The sequence below is a fragment of the Danio aesculapii genome, chromosome 9, assembly GCF_903798145.1.
Source record: "Danio aesculapii chromosome 9, fDanAes4.1, whole genome shotgun sequence".
Classification (NCBI taxonomy): domain Eukaryota; kingdom Metazoa; phylum Chordata; class Actinopteri; order Cypriniformes; family Danionidae; genus Danio; species Danio aesculapii.
In genome coordinates, this window is record NC_079443.1 from 711,379 (window position 1) to 727,563 (window position 16,185).

General features: G+C 36.0%; 2 protein-coding genes across 2 annotated transcripts; both read right to left on the reverse strand.

The window, feature by feature from the left end:
• Positions 1-1,457: 1,457 nt before the first annotated feature.
• LOC130234572 (CASP8 and FADD-like apoptosis regulator) lies at positions 1,458-11,503 on the reverse strand. The gene is made up of 8 exons (XM_056464807.1): positions 11,497-11,503; positions 11,156-11,267; positions 8,442-8,702; positions 6,937-7,042; positions 6,443-6,578; positions 5,082-5,137; positions 2,398-2,470; positions 1,458-1,949 (listed from the first exon to the last, which is right to left on the reverse strand). Exons 1-8 carry the CDS (start codon positions 11,501-11,503, stop codon positions 1,933-1,935), a joined length of 768 nt encoding a protein of 255 aa, XP_056320782.1. The 3' UTR covers positions 1,458-1,932.
• A 2,336-nt stretch (positions 11,504-13,839) lies between these two features.
• Positions 13,840-15,175, reverse strand: LOC130235455 (NADH dehydrogenase [ubiquinone] 1 beta subcomplex subunit 3-like). The gene is made up of 3 exons (XM_056466045.1): positions 15,090-15,175; positions 14,327-14,465; positions 13,840-14,118 (listed from the first exon to the last, which is right to left on the reverse strand). Exons 2-3 carry the CDS (start codon positions 14,458-14,460, stop codon positions 13,968-13,970), a joined length of 285 nt encoding a protein of 94 aa, XP_056322020.1. The 5' UTR covers positions 14,461-14,465; positions 15,090-15,175; the 3' UTR covers positions 13,840-13,967.
• Between the last annotated feature and the right edge of the window lie 1,010 nt (positions 15,176-16,185).

The window sequence follows — 16,185 nt, forward strand, 5'->3', positions numbered from 1 at the left end:
ATGTGGACAGCACTGCACACTACAGTCACAAAGCCTCAGAAACATCAGAATTGATACAATTGATACCAACACCATTATGATGAGAACAAAAACACACAAGGATCCGGTGATCACAATCAGCTGCCTTCAGTTTAACACATAACACCTGACGCGGTAAACCATAGATGTTTACAGCGATTTAATTATCCCTGAACTCTCAGAATCGATCCATTTTTATCTTTATGTTCTTACAGTGGCTTTCGTATATTATCATAATAATATTGTGACTCTAGTTTATTTATTATCTCTCTAAAGAGATCGGCTGGTTGAATCTGTGAACTATTGGTTTTTTTTAATATAATTTGATCTCATCTGAAGCTGCTTTTCTGGGTGTTGGGGTGGATTTTGATTTATTTCCCTCATCTTAATTCTTCTTGTTGTACTGTAAGATGCATTGAGGCTACTAAATTACGTTCAGGTCTATGTTTCATAGCACTAAATATATGTCGGATGATAAAATAAGTAAAATAAATACATAAAAACTAAAATTTAATTACCTTTCCACAAAGAAATACACAGAATATATACTTATATACATACAACAGATTAAATGTGTATATATATATATATATATATATATATATATATATATGTGTATGTATGTATGTATGTATGTATGTATGTATGTATGTATGTATGTATGTATATATATATGTATATATACACACACACACAAAACTGTCTGGTTCTGTCTGGTTCCTGAATCTGATTGGCTGATTGCCGTGCAATATTCAACAATATCAGAACTCATACAGCCTCCTCACCCTCGTGTATTACTCCACCCACATAGAGTGACAGCAGATCAATAAACTCAGTTTGACAAATATTGCAGCTAGATTGCGACTATGCAGTTTATTTATGAGGATAGTGCCTATTTTAAATTTTCATTATAAGATTTAGTGAATCGGCATCCATCAGCCCGTCATATATATATATATACGACTGTGTAAAAATACGAGTGCTTAAAGTGTTTTGATCTGTACATATTGTCTTTTTCCACAAATATTTGCTAATATATAATAATATTCTTATCTGAAAATTTGAATGTTATCAGTAGCTAAAAATGTAAATATACAGTTGAAGTCAAAATAATTTTTTTTTTCTTCAAATATTCCCCAAATGATGTTGAACAGATTGAGGAATTTCTCACAGTATTTCCTCTAATATTTGTTCTTCTGGAGAAAGTCTTATTTGCTTTATTTGGGCTAGAATAAAAGCAGTTTTTAATAGTTTTAAAGCCATTTTAAGCTCAATATTATTAGCCCCTTCAGCAATATTAGTGTTGGATTGTCTCCAGAATAAACCACTGTTATACAATGACTTGCCTAATTACCCTAACTTTACCCTAATTACCCTAGTGAAGCCTTTAAATGACACTTTAAGCTGAATACTAGTGTCTTGAAGAATATCTAGTCTAATATTATGTGCTGTCATCATGACAAAGAGAAAAGACATCAGTTATTAGAGATGAGTTATTAAACTATTATGTTTAGAAATGTGCTGAAGAAAAATCTTCTCTTTGTTAATCAGAAATTGGAGGAAAATATACAGACGGGCTAATAATTCTGACTTTAACTGTATATAAAACATTTGATCTGAGCATGGCTAATCCAGAAAATAGATAATAACTCTATTAACGAAGAACTGATCATATTAATATCAGTAATAATGATGTGCAATGTTTTGAAATGTTAAACAGTTTCTCTGATCCGGTTTCAGGTGTGTGAGAGGTGAAAATAATCACTGCAGTGTTAATGCTGTAAAACAGGGTAATCTGCGGGTAAAGCGGAGTCTGTGTGGATGAAGAGTTTTTCCTCAGGTGTAGAGAGTCCTGAGATCCTGCAGACTGACGGTTGTGTTGGTTTGCTGCACGGTTTACCGCGGTGTGCATATCTAGCAGATCAGCCCGTCTGAAAACACACAGAAACATTCATCACTACAGGGTGCAGATCTACTGAACGAGGGTTACTGGCATGCATGTGGAGTTGAAGTCAGCATTATTCCCCTCCTGTGAATTTCCTTTTCAAATATTTCCCCAATGATGATTAACAGAGGGAGGAATTTTCCACAGTATTTCCTATAATATTCTTTCTTCTGGAGAAAGTCTTATTTGATTTCCCCCTCTGATGACATACAAAGGGAGAGTGTCAGTCAAAGTGTGTCTGCAGACTGTTTCTATCAAGTCAAACACGATTAATTCATGTTCACATTAGAGGCTGCTGGAGATATTTACACACTGCTGACACACAACTGGGGTTAAACCCCTTATAGAAGTGATTTCTGCATAACTGGTCTCTTTATAAGAACAGAAGACACACGTTTCCAGAAAGTGGTACTGAAAGCAGTAGAGTTTCTGACCTGCCTCAGTGCCGATGCAGTCCAGGATTAAGCACACTCCTCTGGGCTCTCTGTGAACACTGTACACCTGCTCCTGTTCAGACATCAGATCAGCTTTAAGCACACACTGATAACCATCTGACACACACTTTCACCACCTCAGTGTATCTGCAGTCTACACACAACACACTGCCACCAGACACTGTCTATACGAGTACTCCTGCTGTACTGTTGCTTTGCATCTAAAACCATGCGTGCTATTGACTACATGAGTTTGAGTCTTGTTTTCAGTCCAAATATTTACAAATTCGTAAATCAAGAAGCATTGTCTAGACTTTTCGAAAATATAGTCTTGTTTTCAGAAATAACGAAGCAAAATTAAGTGAGTTTTTCTTTAAAACAAAGCACAATGATCTGCTGTGGAGATTTTCATATTGTAATTTTTTTCACTTGAGCCTCTCTTAAAATAGTGGACAGTTGATTGTTTAATAGACTCTTGTTCAGTAATATGAATTTAATGCAGAAATGTAGCTTGTACTGTATCCTACTGTCCACAATTGACCAATGTCTGCATTGTTATGAGTATCGGTATCAGTATCAGTACCATAATCTGTATCAGTGTCAGTAATGGTATCTGTAACAATATCAGTGTCGATTGCAGTATCAGTACTAGTATCGGCATTAGTGTCGGTAACAGTATCTGTAACAATATCAATAGCGGTATCAGTGTCGCTATCATAATGGTATCGGTATTGGTAACAGCATCAGTAGCGGGATCAGTGTTGATAACATTATCAGTATTGGTAATGGTATCAGTTCGTAACATTGTTAGTATCTGTAAAGGTATCGTATTAGTATCTGTAACAGTATCAATGTCAGTAAAGGTATTAGTATTGTAACGTATCAGTATCTGTAAAAGCATCTGTAACGTTATCAGTATCGATATCTGTATCAGTGTCTGTAACTGTATTAGTACCGGTATCGGTAATTGGTAACTTTAACAGTAGCAGTATTGGTTATAGTATCAGTGTCAGTAAGGGTATCGGTGTCAGTATCTGTAACGTTTTCAGTATCGGTAATGGTATTAGTGTCGGTAACTGTATTAGTACCGGTATCGGTAATTGGTAACTTTAACAGTAGCAATATTGGTTATAGTATCAGTGTCAGTAATGGTATCGGTATCAGTAACGGTGTCAGTATCTGTAACGTTATCAGTATCGGTAATAGTATCAGTGTCAGTATCGGTATCAGTGTCTGAAACGTATCAGTATTGGTAACGGTATCAGTTCGTAACAGTATTAGCATCTGTAAAGGTATCTGTATTAGTATCTGCAACAGTATCAGTGTCAGTAAAGGTATTACTATTGTAATGTATCAGTATCTGTAAAGGCAACTGTAATGTTATCAGTATCTGTAATGGTATCAGTATCGGTAACTGTATCAGTGTCTGTAACTGTATCGGTAATGGTAACTTTAACAGTAGCAGTATTGGTTACAGTATCAGTGTGAGTAAAGGTATTGGTATCAGTAACAATGTCAGTCTCTGAAACGTTATCAGTGTCGGTAATGGTATCAGTGTCAGTGTCTGAAACGGTATCAGTATTGGTAACGGTATCAGTTCGTAACACTTAGTATCTGTAAAAGTATCTGTATTAGTATCTGCAACAGTATCTGTATTGGTAACGGTATCAGTATCGGTAACTGTATCTGTAACAGTATCATTATTGGTAACAGTATCAGTATCTGTAATCGTATCAGTGCCAGAAATGGTCTCAGTATTGGTAACAGTGTCTGTAATGATATCAGTAGCGGAATGAGTGTGAGTAACGATATCGGTATTTTAACAGAATCAGTATCAGTAATGGTATATGTAACGTTATCAGTATTGGTAACGGTATCAGTACTGTAACAGTATTAATATCCATAACAGTATCAGTAGTGGTATCAGTGTCAGTAACGGCAATTAGTATGCAACGTTATCAGTATAAGTAAGTGTATCAGTGTCAGTAATGGTATCAGTATTGTAACGTTATCAGTATTGATAACCATCAGTAACGGTGTCTGTAATGCTATCAGTTTTGGTAACGGTATCGGTATCAGTAACAGTATCAGTAGTGGTAACGGTATCAGTGTCGGTAACAGTATCAGTATTGGTAACAGTATCTGTGTCCATAATGATATCAGTGTCAATAACGCTATCAGTAACAGTATCAGTATAACAAAATGCTAATTCTTGATAGCAACATGCTAATTTATACTAGAAACATTCTAATAACAAGCTAATTCATGCTAAAATCATGCTTCCAGCATGCTTATTCATACTAGAATCATGCTAATTTATACTAGACATGCTGAAACGATACTAGCGACATGCTATTTCATGCTATAAACATGTTAAGTAATACTTAAAACATGCTAGTGGAGGCAATCCAAAACTAATATTGCTGAAGGGGGCTAATGATTATGACCTTAACATTTTAATTTTAAAAAAATGCTTTAAACTGCTTTTATTCCAACGAAACTAAAACAAAAAACCCCAAAGATTTCTCCAGAATTAAAAAAAAAAAGAAAATACTGTGCAAATGAACTGTTCTAACATCACTTGTGAACTATTAAAAAACCCATTCACATGAGGGCCAATAATCCTGTCTTTATGAGTAAGCATTAACGAGATATGACAGATGAGCAGTCAGCTGAACTCTCACCTGTGGTTTTGCGCAGGTCTGAGGTCTGTCAGCAGAGCCTTGTTTGGTCGTTTTTGCTGTAAAAAGAGCTTTCGGTTAGAAGAGAAAAACGAAACCAGAGGAAACCCTGCCTGTGGAAGTCCCAGAAAACCCAATTATAGATGACGGCGATGATGCAGAAAGAGGAACTGAGTCAGAAAAACTGTCGGTCTGTCACACATCGCTCCTCCACACGTCTGAAATGTGGAAGTCAATCTAAATCTGCTGTCATTATGAGTGTCATTACAACTCTTTTTGTTCCAGCCACAACCCAGTACTGGGAAACACCCACAAACTCTCACACACAGCCAATTTAGTTCATCAATTCCCCTATAGTGCATGTGTTTGGACTGTGGGGGAAACCCACACCAACACGAGGAAAACATGCTTTAATATATCCTTTACACAATATTACAGTCTCAGAATTGTAACTACATACATATATATACACATATACATAGATATACACATACATATATATACATATATATACATATATATATATATACATATATATACATACATATGTATATGTATATGTTTGTGTGTGTATATATATATATATATATATATATATATATATATATATATATATATATATATATATATATATATATATATATATATATATATATTTATATTTATATATATATATATATATACTAAAACAGTGTTATATATATTATTATTATCTACATTACTGTGTACTCGCCATTAAACCGTGACTGTTTTTGTACCTTAAAGCACACCCAGTGGTTGAACTAGGTATTGCGCTCCTGGTTCAAAATACATTCAAGTGCAGGTTGCCAGATTGACAACATCAACAGCAGTGTGCCTGACTAGAGTCTAAAGGCTGATTTAAAGCTTATTTAAATCATGTTCTAACTAAAAGCAATGGCACACGATAGAAGGAATAGTTTCTATATTAAAATGAGTTTGTGTTCTAACCAACACCTGAAATGTATATTTTTCTTGCAGCTGAACAACAGAAAACTGACAATGATCAGCTTTAGATTCAGTGTCTAATGCTAATAATGTGAGTTTGAATGCCATTTTACATGACATTTATTGCCATACTACTGAAAGCAGCAGCAGATAGTTCAGCTCAGATCTGGAGAATAATATATACCTCTGAAACTGAACTTTAGCCTGCTACTGTATTTAACAGAGACAATTTTCTAATCATAATAGTTTTGATTTCTAATAACAAATTACTTTTGTCTTGGCCATGATGGCAGTTTATAATATTTTAGGTAGTGTGTCTTCTGTAATGTGAGTGATGTACGGTTATATATTTCTATACTTTATTTATATTTGTATATAGTGACCGTAGATAAACTCACAGGTCTGCTGGAAACGTCTGATCTTGTTGAGGAGGTCAGTTCTGCGAATGGACATCAGGATCTGTTGCAGAAACTCCAGCTTCTGACTTGAGATCAGCTCCAGCTTCTCCAGATCCACCACGATATCCAGAAAACTCTACAATACAACAATAAAACACTGTTCAGAGCACTGTCCAAAACACAACCAGTTACAACTGTTTAACTTCTTTAAGCGCAACCTTAAAGGCACAGTTCACCCAATTCTGTCATCATTTATGAGTTTCTTTCTTCTGTTGGACACTAAAGAAGATATTTTGAAGAATGTTCAATATCAATAGTTACAGGTTACCAGCATTCTTCAAATTATCTTCTTTAGTGTTCAACAGAAGAAAGAAACTTAAACAGGTTTGGAACCAGTTGAAGGAGAGTAAACAGTGAGTTCATTATTGAGTGAGCGGCCCCTTTAAATAAATAGCTGAACATTCTTTATTCAGGAAACACAAGAGCACAGTTACCTGGACATTCTGCAGCTTGTGTTTTGATAAAGTGTCTCTCAGCAGGAATATCAGAGACTTCAGGTCCTCTGTGTCCATCTCCTCACTAACATCACACATCAGGACTCTGAAGACACAACAAAGCTCTGCATTTTACTAATGAGCCGGAGAAAAAAAACACAAAGACATGATATTCTTAAAAACAAAACAAACAAAAAAAAACACACTTTCTGAGTCGGGGAAATGCCTGTGACAAAATCTGATGCCCCCAGTGAAAAAAACATGTATTAATGGTAAATTCACTATTTTTATTATTAAATTACAAGTAAAATTGGTCATTTGGTCAACTTTCATTCATTTGGTTAATTTGTCAGGTGAAAACTGTCCAAAAATTGACTGGGATACATAAGAGATAAGATAACTACAGTGATTAATCTGTTGTGGTGATTCTACAGTTGCTATGGTAACACAACAACTACACTAATGAATCTGCGGTAATGATTCTACAGTTGCTATGGTAACAACGACTACAGCAATTAATCTGTTGTGATGATTCTACAGTTACTATGGTAACACAACGACTACAGCAATTAATCTGTTGTGATGATTCTACAGTTACTATGGTAACACAACAACTATAGTAATTCATCTGTTGTGGTGATTCTACAGTTGCTATGGTAACACAACGACTACAGTGATTAATCTGTTGTGGTGATTCTACAGTTGCTATGGTAACACAACGACTACAGTAATTCATCTTGTGTGGTGATTCTACAGTTGCTATGGTAACACAACAACAACAATTAATCTGTTGAGGTGATTCTACAGTTGCTATGGTAACACAACGACTACAGTAATTAATCTGTTGTGGTGATTCTACAGTTGCTATGGTAACACAACGACTACAGTAATTAATCTGTTGAGGTGATTCTACAGTTGCTATGGTAACACAACGACTACAGTAATTAATCTGTTGTGATTCTACAGTTGCTATGGTAACAACGACTACAGTAATTAATCTGTTGTGGTGATTCTACAGTTGCTATGGTAACACAACGACTACAGTAATTCATCTTGTGTGGTGATTCTACAGTTGCTATGGTAACACAACAACAACAATTAATCTGTTGAGGTGATTCTACAGTTGCTATGGTAACACAACGACTACAGTAATTAATCTGTTGTGGTGATTCTACAGTTGCTATGGTAACACAACGACTACAGTAATTAATCTGTTGAGGTGATTCTACAGTTGCTATGGTAACACAACGACTACAGTAATTAATCTGTTGTGATTCTACAGTTGCTATGGTAACAACGACTACAGTAATTAATCTGTTGTGGTGATTCTACAGTTGCTATGGTAACACAACGACTACAGTAATTAATCTGTTGTGGTGATTCTACAGTTGCTATGGTAACACAACGACTACAGTAATTAATCTGTTGTGGTGATTTTACAGTTGCTATGGTAACACAACGACTACAGTAATTAATCTGTTGTGGTGATTCTACAGTCGGCTCACCTGTATTCTGGCAGTGTGTGCTGGTTCTTCAGCAGAGTCTCCGCCATGCTCCTGCTGCTCTTCAACACTCGTCTGAGCAGGTCGTAGCGTTTGATCCTCAGCAGGAGCTCCAGCAGAAACACACGCTCGCTCCGGCACAGCAGCGATTGTGTGCAGACTCTGAGCTCTGAGGAGTGTGTGAGCTCTGAGTGTGTGTCCAGAGCGCCGCACAGATAGCAGATCCTCCGACACTCATCAGCACTGAGCTCAGCTAAGATCTGACTGACGGAGTGACACACAGCCGACATCACCAACACTGACCAGAGAACACACTTGGCTGAAATCAAAACCGATATTGTAAACAAAATAATTCACAGTAACCAAATTTGCCAGTAAGACTTTACATTTACAAGCCCTCAGTTAATAAATAATTACAATTCTGCTGTATTTTTACATGACTACTGTAATTATTAATTTGCAGTGTGCTTGTAAATTTACAGGAAACTCAAACTGCTAGTGAGTTCCTGTAGAATTCTACTACTTTATTCAGTTTGTGTGTGGAAATAGTGGTCAGATGCTGTAGAAGAGGACATTTTGTCATGTTATTTTTAAGGAAGTCTCCTCTGCTCACCGAGCCTGCGTTTACTTCTTCAAAAGCACAGTGAAAACAGTCCACTGAATTAAATTGAATATTACTTACAATTCAAAAGAGCTGTTTACTATTTGAATACTAACAGAGAGAGAGAGAGAAAGTAAATAAATAAATAAAAACATGGTGGAAATAAATGCAGAATGTTAAAAATTTCCTTGAGCTTAGTCATTTGATCATCAGGGTCGCCACTGCGGAATGAATCGCCAACTAATCCAGCATATGTTTTACACAGCAGATGCCCTTCCAGCTGCAACCCCGTACTGGGAAACACCCATACTCACTCACTCAGACACTACAGCCAGTTTAGTTCGTCAATTCCTCTATAGCACATGTGTTTGGACTGTGGGGGAAACCGGAGCACTCGGAGGAAACCCACACCAACATGGGGAGAACATGCAAACTCCACACAGAAATGCCAACTGACCCAGCCGAGGCTCGAACTAGAGACCTTCGAACCAGCAACCACTGAGCCAACGTGCTGCCCATGTTAAAATAAGAAAGACCGCAGTGAAGTAAACGCAGAACAGGATCAGGTTCACACAGACAGGACAGTATTAATAACACAACTATGAATGAAACCATTCATAAACAAAATGGCTGCTAAAGGGTTAAATGACATCATCACCATCATTCATAAAACACCGCAATGAGGCAATTTATAAGTAACCCAAACTCAATTTGGAATTTTATCCCAAATTATTTTTTCAAAACTGGGTGGTCTCCCTTTTCTACTGATTTGTAACTATAGATTGCTAGGATCCCTTATAAATTATCAAATTTTCATAAGCAAGCTTTACTCGCATGGTCACTGATTTACTAACACTATTTTTCTCCTCATCAATATTTAACTGGAACAATCAGGACATTTTGTATAAAAACAAATCTTTATTATTATATATTATTATTAGTTATTTAATTCAGAAGGTCTTCTTTTAAATTATAAAGAGTTTTTGAGCAAGTTTGGTTTCCCGGTCACTCCAAAAGCATTTTCCATTGTAATGGATGCAATTCCTAAAGCTGTTATAATGCTTTTTAGAGGCAATGGTGGAGCATTCAATGTTTCGTCCGTGCCATTGCACCCCTTGGAAACTTCAGTGGGAAAAATATGTTTATTTATCACAACCTTCCTCATGTAATTACAAAATCAGGTCTCTCTTTCAAAAGGAAACTGTAACAACCCCATATGTGAAGTTTATTTGGATGGAAATATATGACCAGATTCAATAGAAAAAAGGTCTGTCTTTATCTGTAAAATATATAATAACTAACAAAATTAGAGAAATTTCATTTAAACTGTTAGACAAATCTTTTCAGAAATGTCTTGGCTGGGTAAAATCTAAGTCAGATATAGAGACATGCTGCTGTTTCTGTCATATACCCAATGAAACTGCTGGTCATATGTTTTGGAAATGCCCTCATACACAATGCTTTTGGATTGAACTTTCCCTGGTCATTCATCGCAAAATACTACCGGGATTCTTGTTCTCTTTTAAGGATATCCTATTGGGTTTTTTCAATACTCCTGATGATAAAAGCAAGGAATATTTCATTATTAATCTTCTTTTAATCCTTGCTAAATTCCATATACACCGCTGTAAATTCTCTCAACGTACACCTGCTGTTAGAAAAGGAAACTCAACAGTACAGTAGAACTATTGCTTCCTATTAGAACTGTTCACTTATTTTCCTTTTTTAATTTTCTTAACACATAATTTTATGTTATTATTAATTTTTGTTGTTGTCTTTTCTCGTGTATGTGCCTATGTGATGCTACTTCTCTGTAAAACTCATGTACACTCTTTGTAACAAATTTGTGTGATGTTGTTATTTTTACCCTGATATTAATGAAAAATAAATAAATAAATAAACACCTTAATGTGTCAATAAAATCCCCTTCAAGCTTTGTTTTTTTTATGACAGTCAGTTTAACACCATTATCATCACACTCAGATCAGATACACCTCATATTAATACCTGAAAGTGTTTGGCGTGTGGAGTTTGTGAGCGCGTAAACGGGTTTAATATGCAGAGCGGCTTTATCTTGACATATCCTGCAGTAAAAGGTTAAATGAGTCGATCTTACCTCCTGTGTGGATCGTGAGAAATGTAGAAATGAGGACTTCGGCATTTTGACCACTGAAGGAGCGCCAGAAATAAGCGGAACGAGTGGGTGACGAAAAGGAAAGCGGAAGTAGCTTAATGAGGAACGTACCACTACGTCATCCCCGCGACTACGGAGATTATGATGAAATTAAATAGAACTAAATTATTCGATAACAATATGAATTGTGAAAGATAGCATATTATTCAATTGTTCGTGTTATTGAGAAAGCTATATATGACAGAGACGATCATCTCGAGTAAGTGTGAAAATGTTTTCACCATCAGACTCGTGTTATGATGATCGCCTAGTGTTTCACTCACTCCTCATGTTGGCGGTAAAGTCCATCCGTTCCTCCTTTACTGGCAGGACAAATCCAAAATAAAACTCTCAGCAGAGAAAAGTCGAATGTGTTTAGATCCGACAAAGCCCACGTGAAAAAATACTATAGGAAACTACAGTCAATACTGCAGTGTTTTTCAACCATGCTATAGTAAAGAACTTGAGTTAATCTGTTGTGGTGATTCAACAATTGCTATGGAAACAAGAACTATAGTAATTAATCTGTTGTGGTGATTCTACAGTTGCTATGGAAACAAGGACTATAGTAATTAATCTGTTGTGGTGATTCTACAGTTGCTATGGAAACAAGAACTATAGTAATTAAACTGTTGTGGTGATTCTACAGTTGCTATGGAAACAAGAACTATAGTAATTAAACTGTTGTGGTGATTCTACAGTTGCTATGGAAACAAGAACTATAGTAATTAAACTGTTGTGGTGATTCTACAGTTGCTACGGTAACACAATAACTATAGTAATTAATCTGTTGTGGTGATTCTACAGTTGCTATGGTAACACAACAACTATAGTAATTAAACTGTCGTGGTGATTCTACAGTTGCTATGGAAACAACAACAACTATAGTAATTAAACTAGTCACGATTCTACAGTTGCTATGGTAACACAACAACTATAATAAAAACTACTTAAAATTAATTTACAATACAAATGAAACTCATTTAATTCCTAAATTGGAGTCAAACATGACCTTTTAATTTTAATTGAAAAAAACTTTAAAATGTTTTAAACAATAAATGTATCACTCCAATACGTTTTAAATGAATAACACAATTTTCTGAGTAGATGAATATGAATAAACAATTTCTTATTATAATTTTGTTATTATTATATACTTAATATACTATTATTATAATTTATTTCTACAAAAAAAATATATATTATTTTCAAAAAATTGTGTTATGCAAAACATCCGAATAACAAAATAAAAACAATTACTTCTCTCAATTTATACCTTATATTTCCATTTTCACTCATTTCTCATTCATTTTTCTCTTAAATGTAAATATAATATTCAATATTTTTTCTCAGGGTTTTCTCCTTTAATGTACAGGACAGTAGAGAGTGTTGACAGGAAAGCATGGGGAGCAGAGAGAGGAGAAGGATCGGCATAAGACCACAAGGCGGGAATCGAACTCGGGTCACCGTGGCCACCGGATTGCATGTGTCGACGCACTAACCACTACACCACTGGCACTACAAAACTATTGACAGGGCTCAACAGTAAGGACTGCCTGATGGCCCGGGGCCAGCGTGCGAGACACTCGGGTCAGTAGACAGCATCGTTACTGGCCCGGTCGGGCTGTCTTGTCACTTTAGTTTAAACACCATATTGTTGTCGTGGTGTCGTAAACACCATATTGTTTTTCGATTCCTCTTATCTTATTGGATGATGTGAGCATGTTATTTTTTCTGTAACCTGATAACATCCAGTACAGCGAAGAGACGGCAACATGACAGCAACATCCAATTATAAAGCTAAAAGAAAATGTCTGTTTCTCACATCTTAAAGCAGACATTTACAACATGATGGAAATAATTGATGTTCTGCAGTTTCCCCTCAGATTAGCAAGTCAGCCACCTTTTGTTTTGCAATGAAATACCTGCATATTTTCCATACTGCTCTTTTTGTTTGGATAACACTTTGAATTTAGCTCATAATACATTTATTAACATTGTTAGAATATGTAATTTCTAGATTCACAGACGTCATTTTTGACACACTATTTAAAATACGTGGCTAAGACAGGCACATATGCGGGTCAGTAGAAAAAATCCTTAGCGTTGAACCCTGATGGACTATATACAGTAATCAGGCAAGTATATTATTATAACTGTAATGAAATGACCTCTTCTGCTTATATGTTCCTGTATCGATAGCTATTTCCATTTAGCAGGAAGACAAGTTAAACACATTCCTCCATTAAAATAAACATTTCCTTTCCTAATCCGTCCCCATGAAACTCAATATTAAATGAGGAAATCCTGAAGACGTCACGGGCAGCATATTTACTTAGATTTGCATCTTTATGAACAGATGAAGGAAAGGAAACATTCAAAGCACACATGTGCTGTTCATTGTTCTCTTCATTTTAGTAAATATTAACTAATGGAAGCTTATTGTAAAGTGTGCAGTGTGAGATTATATTGTAGAGCTATATCTCATCTTATAACTACGCCCACACAGAATCTGCACGCACAGAAATACACAGATTTCTGCAGATTTTAAGTCTATTGAGTTTGAGCCTCATTCGTGGCTCTGAAAGCTTGCCTACGACATCCAACACAATCAGACTGAGGCCTCATCAGATCATTTAATTTATTCTAGAGAGGGAATCAGTGATGAATGTACTTTCTGAATGTATTAGGAGCTCAGGACAGGCTCGTGTGAAGATCAAACCCGCAGCGAACACACAGTCTTACACACACGCGCTCAGTGTTTGCTCTTCTCCGGAGGGAAGAAGGTGTACTCCACCGCCAGAGACACCACAAACGCTGCGAATCCGTACTTGAAGCCGCGCAGGAACACGTCTTTGAGGGAGATGGGGATGCTGAAGGTGCTCTTGTACCTCCATGCTTCATTCCTGAAACACACACACACACACACACACACACACACACACAAGTACACGCACACACAGACGTTTACTTAGCTAAAAATGAAATAGGCATTATACTATTGTTTTTATATACAGATAGTTATAGATTTTCAACCCTACACCTACTGCACTGTAGTGTGTGTATATATGCATGTGTGTGTGTGTGTGCGTGTGTGTGTGTGTGTGATCTGACCGAGCCCAGGGGTCTCTCAGTCCTTTGCCAGCCAGTTTCTTCTGCACGACCTCCAGCGGCGTCCCTTCCCACTTCCACTGTCTGTAGTCCGGCAGGGGGGTTTTACCGTGAGCGTGTCCATGATCTCCACCCATATCTGCTGCTCAACACACACACACACACCACAGGAGAAATTACAGCTCACACACACTCCCTGCTGTTCTAATATCACATGAGCTTCATATCAGACGATAAAACCACCAGTGTGATGAAGCTTTAGCAAAAACACCTGAGCAGGTCCAGCGTTACAGATGCAACATTTTTCTGCATTTTGGTCCTGCTTTTATTGTGTAATCTCATATGGTTGAACTGTTTCATTCATTCGTATAGTTTATTTACTTTAATTCGAGAAATTAAGCCTTGTGCTTGTGTCTGGTATATTTGGGGCTGAAACTATAACAGGAGCACAGAACTGAACGGGTTTGAAACTGAATGTCGGGACTAATGAACGAGTCAATACACAGTGAGTCACATTACACAGAAGCAACAACCACAAACACAACAGGAGGTTAAAATGTAGACCAAGCATGTGTACTACAGTGGCTAAACTCATAATGTGAGCAGAAGACAAGCAACTGACTAGCGCTTCAGTCTCGCAGATATAAACAAACGAGCTAGTAACTAGCATTAGCTGCTCTCACGGCCACATTAATACACTATTAAAGTGTAAATATTAAAACGGCAGCAAAAGATGTGTTTGTTCGCAGAATGTCGCATTAATTACCTTTTAAAGCAAAGTGACCTCCAGCAGGAATCCACAAGCACTGTCGGAAGCTCCTACATTCAACTTCCGGTTTACATCACGGTCTGATCGAAATAAATAATATTATTCATAATAATAATAATAATAATAGATGAGCGTTTATTTTAATAAATACATTTAAAATGTTTATTAAGGAAACTCATTAGCCAACGGTTTATAGTTTTTTATTTTCCTCACAGCGGTGTATGCTTGAGTAAAATACTGGTTTGAGGAGGGTGTAGTTCACTTTTTTGTGGATTGTTCATTTTTTTAGGAATGGTGTAAATTCATATAAATTTGAAGCCTGTATTCATAAATTGATTAATTATATTTTAGGGTGATTCGTTTACAATCAGTCCGGGGACTGCAGATGAAAAAAAGCCTTCTGTCTAATTATGTACATTGTATATTTCTCTATTTTTAATGTGTAATTTCTCTGTCAATTGTCAAACAAACCTGAAATAAAATAAACAATAAAACAACTATGAGACTTTTATTTTGTCTTTCCCCCCGACGTCGTTCACTGTGAAGTCTAGAAGAGATACAGCTGCGGATATTCACATTAATAATGTATAATTTTGTCATACTTTACAACAATTCATATTTTGAATTTACCGAGAGTTATGTTTAGGGTTAGACGTTAATAAAATAATATATAATAGGTAATTTAATGAATAATATAAATAATACTCGGTTTAATTACCGTTTTTACATTACTGTGAGGGTTGTGTTTAGGGTTAGACGTTAATAAAATAATATATAATGGGTAATTTGATGAATAATACTCGGTTTAATTACTGTTTTTACATTACTGTGAGGGTTGTGTTTAGGGTTAGACGTTAATAAAATAATACATTATGGGTAATTTGATGAATAATTCTCGGTTTAATTACTGTTTTTACATTACTGTGAGGGTTGTGTTCATGGTTAGGATGGGTGTAAACATCAACAAAACACAATTTGAGTTATGTCACAATATTCGGTATAATTAGTTTTTGCATTACTGTTACGGTTGAGTAGACGTTAACAAATATAACTTCCGGCCGCGGCTGTATCCCTTCAAGTTCACTTGCTGACG